The 6,000-nt window shown below is 34.6% G+C and overlaps 1 protein-coding gene across 1 annotated transcript in view; it reads right to left on the bottom strand.

Moving 5' to 3' along the window:
* Positions 1-480: 480 nt before the first annotated feature.
* LOC148951137 (E3 ubiquitin-protein ligase RNF126-like) overlaps positions 481-6,000 on the bottom strand; it is a 38,977-nt gene continuing 33,457 nt past the window's right edge. Inside the window, exons 4-5 of the mRNA XM_089091006.1 lie at positions 4,855-5,015; positions 481-1,031 (exon numbers count right to left, since the gene is read on the bottom strand). Coding sequence (XP_088947132.1) covers positions 784-1,031; positions 4,855-5,015 — 409 coding nt within the window. The 3' untranslated portion in view covers positions 481-783. The remainder of the gene's footprint in view (positions 1,032-4,854; positions 5,016-6,000) is intronic.

The raw sequence follows: 6,000 nt of genomic DNA, 5'->3' as shown, positions 1-6,000 counted from the left end.
TTTAGATTCTCGGCATCAACGCATTGGCCCAGACCTCACTCTATCTCTGGGTACTAGAGGGGAGAATCGGATAAGTTATAGTAATTAAGATATACATCTGAGTAAATATAAGTATATGTTACAGTTTTATAGAAAAACTAGAAGAAATCAAATATTTTTGATAGACCTGAGCATAATGTTACTAATGAACGGAAATCACCTGAAAAATAGATTTTTTTTTCAAAAGAAACTAAGAAAGCAGCATTCAAATTTAAATGAAGAGACAATATATCCTCCATATGAATGGGACTACCGCCCTCCTCAACCCTCATTCTTACACAACCACACAGTTCAAATTTCCTCAACTGATATAATTATAAGTCTGCAGAAACTAACAGTTGCATACATTCACATGCATATCGTACGAAAATATCAATTCTTAAATGATAGCTTTCTGCTTATTATAATGCAAAACTGACACCAGATGGAGGGAAAACTTTACTAGAGCATTAATCTGAAAAAAAATAAAAATAAAAAGGTAAAAGCAGAGTCCAATTAGAAAAAAATTTTATTGTTTGTCGGAGGACGTAAAAAATCACAGTCGCAAAAATTTTCCTCGGCAACTAATCGGGCCAGAACTTTCCGTAACTACTTAAACTAAGTTAAAGTCCAATGACAATTACAAAATTTTCTTCGATTTATCAAAATTATACTTTCATGTCTTTGACAGCCACAACAATTCACGAAATTCAACACTAATAACGAACTCTGTAGAAAACCACTCGAATTTGACGACCTTCTGCTCTAGAGCGACTCTCCATTATTTGACTCTCGACCACTTCTGGTCTCAGCGTTTGCTGATGTGCTAGGACCGTCACTTCCTCTTGATTGGCTTTCTTCAACAAATGTTTTACGGCAAACTGGACACGTACCATGGAGCTCTAGCCAAGGAAGTATGCAATAATAATGGAATAAATGTTCACAGGGCAGCTTTCGGACACTTTCTCCAAGTTTATAGTCATCCAAGCAAACAGAACACTGCAAACTTTCGCCTAGAGAAGATAATTCCAATAAAAAAAAACTCCATACAAACATGCAAATTAGCTCTGTGTTGTCTATGATACCCAGACAGTCAAGATTTTGCTTAAGCATACAAAGCCTAATTGACATATGCAATGCCATGTAAATAACTCCGTTATTCGTCTGCGCAATAGACATATCTAAGGCGTTTGATTCTGTCCTACATTCGCAAGCAGTCCTGTCACTACTAAGGGCAGGAGCTGATCTCTTTGTCTGTAAATGTCTATGGCAATGGTATCGAAAATCTCAAGTAAGAATTCGGTCTGCAGGACAGCTTTCTGGACATATAGAGATACGTAGAGGCGTTAAACAAGGCTGTGATATTTAACAATGCAGTACGTTCTGCGACAAAATCGATAGAAGAACTTTTGATAGAAGATGGAATTGATGCTAGTCATCTATCTTAGGCAGATGATCTACTTTTGATAAGTGATAATTTATAATCTTTACAGAAAGCTATTAATGCCGTGTCGTCTGCACTTGGAGATATTGGGCTAACAATAGAGCCGTCTAAGACTGAATTCGTCGTTTTGAACGACGAAACATTGTCAAATCGTGTTGTTGATGTTTGCGGGAAGACAGTTATCCAAAAGGATAAGTTTGAGTATCTCGGACTCTGATTCTATCAAACTCGGACTTAACAGTCTCGGACTCGAATTCTATCAAAGCTACTAAAAATCTAGTTATTGTGGCACTTAAAGAAAAACCGCAGAAAAATTACGGTATGCTAGCACGAGCTAAAGGTCAATTTGACAAAATTACGCTCAGTCGTCTCTGTAACGCCATGTTCGCGCCACATGTCTTTTTTTAACCCCTTTATGGAATTACTTTAGTAAAACCGAACGTAACCAAATTCGTTCAAATTTTTTCGGTATTGCAAATTTTTATTGGGAATTCCCATATGGTTCAGAAACTCTTTATGTTTCGCAGAGGTACTGTGTTCTAGAGATAAGTAAGAAAATGGATGAGTTGTCTACCCGTTTCAAAAGTCGAAATAGAACAATCCACGACTTTCCATTGGCTAGTCTTGTGCATTAAAATCGTGATTTTGATTTCATTTGCTTTTCTCTTTTCCATAGTTATCACAGTTTAATTTTGTATTGTAGTGTAGTGTGATTTTTTCGTTATTTTTTCTTTTGTTTTGATAACTCCTTCGAGCATTTACACTGTATTTGTATGAAGGGTTGAAATAAAATTATTATTATTACATTATATTCTAAAATCAAATAATACAAGTAAACTATATTTCTTCTACTACAAGATCATAGCAAAGTTTAGATACCCCAGGCTGACAGACCGGCGAGCTCGTGTTTTAGCAACCGCTAAGAGATTTCATATCTTTCAAGTAATGTCATTCATATTCAGCTCACCTTATCCAATGCTCACAACATTTTCCTAAGATGAATAGAGATTATCCCCCTTCTTTTTGATGAAGTATCTAAGTCTCTCCTTGACTTGGGTAATGTTAACGACTAACGTCATTCACGGTAATGTCATCCTAGATGAAAATGTTAGCAAAATGAATGCATTTTTGTAGGTTTTGTGATTTCATGGTCCAAGAATAGGTTTAGAAATTAATGTTAAGAAGACTAAGTCGTTAAGGCTATGAATAAGTGAAGGTGAAGAGGTAATGTTGGATAACAAGAAGATCAATCAAGTGGACAGATTCACCTATCTAGATAGTATTATTAGCAAAGATTACAGCGAAGATGTTAATAGTAGAATAGCCAAGGCCCAGGATACTTTCTTACAATTGGAGAAAGTTTGGAAGAATAGGAAGATAAGGTTGCGAACCAAGATTAGAATATTGGAAGCTACAGTGATGATAGTGGTCAAGCATCGTTTTGAAGCAGGGGCGCTCCACAAACGGAGGAGGATTGACGGAACCGTCTAGGGCCAAACAAAAAGCAGGTCGTCCCTAAATGGGGCGGGAGTTTGTCGCAAGGAAAGACTTGAAGAAAATAGTTACTTCTCGGGAGGGTGTAAAGAAGGGGGCTTTGGATAGGTTGGGATGGAGGAGGAGCGTACCCAGCTGTTGGCCTCTGGCGGCTTGTTGCTGTAGTAAGTTGACCGTAGTAGTATCTGTATGAACTTCATATACATTTCTGACCATATGGAAACTAAAATGATAGCGGCCTAAGAAACCATTTTTTCTTGTAGACCCCTCCCCCCGAAAAAACTTTAAATCCCATCCATCTTAGCGTTGAAAGACCTTAATAAAAGCCTAAATTAGGTATTGGAATTGAAAAACTGATTTTGAAATAATATAGCATGGAAAATTGTCATAGCCTTGAGAATTTGAGAAAATATTAGAACAAATAAAAATAATTTTGCCAACAGTTTGTTAAGGAACTTTTACATCAAGCTAAGACCTACGCCCTCTTGTTCATCGAATCTCTACGGCTAAAATAAAATTGGATTTGGAACTAAAATCTGATATTTCTTTTTTAAAGAAATTAGCCAAATTAAAGATTCAGTTGAATTCGAGACCCCTCCCCCCATCTCACAGAGGGTGGTATTCATTAACCTTGGTCTAGAACTTTATGAGCTTCTTTGGCAAATGCCTGTAAGGAAAATTTTGCTTCACAAAGATGCACCTAGAACAAGTATTGTGAGCCTTGTTAATGTCGTTCTAAAGAGTAGAGTAACTTTTATTTAAAGCAAAATAAACACTGTTAATCAACAAAAACGCATATGCCTTATTGCATAATTAAATTGGAAACCATAACCTGTTACAAAGATCAGGAAACCAACGTGTAGACTACATTTTCAATAATTTAAATGACTATATCTTACCAAAATAAAAAAAACAACAAAAAAACAACCTGACGCTACAAAGTCACAACGCGTTTCTACAAAATTTAATGACAATTATTTAGCATTGAGTGGGCTTAGGTGTTAAAAACTATTGGATCTTTTAGGCAAATAAGAAAATTGGAGGACAAGTCCAAATTTCACATTGACAAAAGGCAATCTGAAACCGTAGGTACCCATTATAGCAACAATAAACCAAAACATTCATTGTTTTGGTTTAGTGTTGAGTTATTGCTGGAAAATTACCATGCTGATTATTGTCAATGATTATTATAATTGACCAATTACCGCAATAAAAAAACAAATATATATATATATATATATATATATATATATATATATATATATATATATATATATATATATGTATATATAAGACTGTGCACTAAGCCAAAGCCAATAAATATAACTATAAAATAAATGTTTGCTGGATATAAAAAAATAAAGAAAATTGAGAAAATGAACTTTTACTTTAACATAGGGGGTTGATTCGAAGTAAAACCGCAAACACCTCTGACATTCGAACGTTACCCCACAGAACGGAAACTATTGCAAATAAGTTCAGCTTTTCTATTTATTATATTTGGGTTTCAATGAGAGATTTATTTGAATACAATCTAAACCTTTCATAAATTATGTAAATTATTATGTTTCAAACTATTTCTTAGTCACTCCTGGTAAGTGAACCTTTCATCTTCCGCCCCAATTTTAAGTAAAAATAAAACAAAGATTAAAAAAACTACTACAACAAATATTTTATTTAAGTTTTACAACCAGGTTATCAATTTACTGAGTGACAACAGATGGCGTTGGTTTTTGCCAAATTTCAAGAGACAAACCTCGGTCACACATATTCTTTTACTGATCCACTAACTCCACAAAATAATTTTTTTAGGGGCTAAGAGTCTTTAGCATTTTATGACTATTGTATATTGAACCAAACCAGCTTTAAGAGATTTTGTACGCAATAAAAACCCTTACTGACTTGTCTTTCAGTAACTTCAACGGCTTCAAGATCTTTAATCTTTTCTTTTGACATTGGAGGAGGGCCCATTCCATCAAGCTGATTGAACAACTGCGTAATCATTGGATCCAAACCTTCAAGATCCAATGCATAGTCTTCAGAGCTTCGCAATAAAAACCTAAAAGATTTGCAGTGATTAAAAACTAATATATCTAGCTACTCACATGCTTAAAAGTAGACTAACAGCAAATAGACACTTTCAGGACAGTTACCTAGCAATCTAAAAAAGCCGAACATCATTATAGCAGCGGTATCTAAATACAACTTCGTATTTTGAAAATCATTTTCATTCCTATTCAACTGAAAAGTAATTTTTCATTTTTGGGAAAATATTTTTGAGAGTCAATAAAAAGAGCCTGAAAACTTTCAAAATGGTCCAATTTAGATAGATATACACTACCGAAATTCACCATTGTAAAAAAAACCTTTGAAGGAGTTTGAACAACAGGGAAAATCAAATTTTCTTCTTAGAAAACTCAGTAGTGTCCTATTCTGCCCATCATCTATATTTCCCAAACTATTTAAACAAACTATCTAAATGGGAATGGAGAGTATAAACCTCTTCAATCAGAATCCCAATAGCAATAAAACCAAATCTAATTTAGCATGGCTAATTGCACTGATTAATTTTTGATGTGAAGTGTTTATGATTGAGGGATAAATTAGTATTCAATTAGCCCTTCCCTTGCAGTATATCATCTTATTTACATATGCTTATTTTCTTTTAATGGAAAGTTTAAGCAATCTTTCCACTAAATTTATTTCTGACCGTAATATCATTTGGTAAATGGGTCTGCAGCCGGTCTGTAGTCCAGTGTTATCTGGTCTAATGCATGAGATAAACTTGGCGTTTTTACTGGACGTGTTTTTGTTGTTGCTGTTGCTGCTCTAGCATTGATACATTGGGGGAATTTTACTTACCGGGTTTTTATTTTACGGTAATTCTACAACAGCACTTGTATGATTCTGGCTCAAGAAAAATACAAAATATCAATCTCATGCTAAACCGCTGATCAAAAAAACGGGAGAGCCTTACTCTGATCTTCCAATTGTCCTTGGATGATTTCTGTTTGAACAAGAGCCCAAAGGTCCTCTAGTCATTA

Source organism: Artemia sp. Qi Xiang Cuo, chromosome 6, assembly GCF_049724085.1.
Source record: "Artemia sp. Qi Xiang Cuo chromosome 6, ASM4972408v1, whole genome shotgun sequence".
In the NCBI taxonomy this organism is placed as follows: Eukaryota; Metazoa; Arthropoda; class Branchiopoda; order Anostraca; family Artemiidae; genus Artemia; species Artemia sp. Qi Xiang Cuo.
The sequence above is the reverse complement of the archived record's forward strand: the minus strand, read 5'-3'. Positions and strand labels throughout refer to the sequence as shown.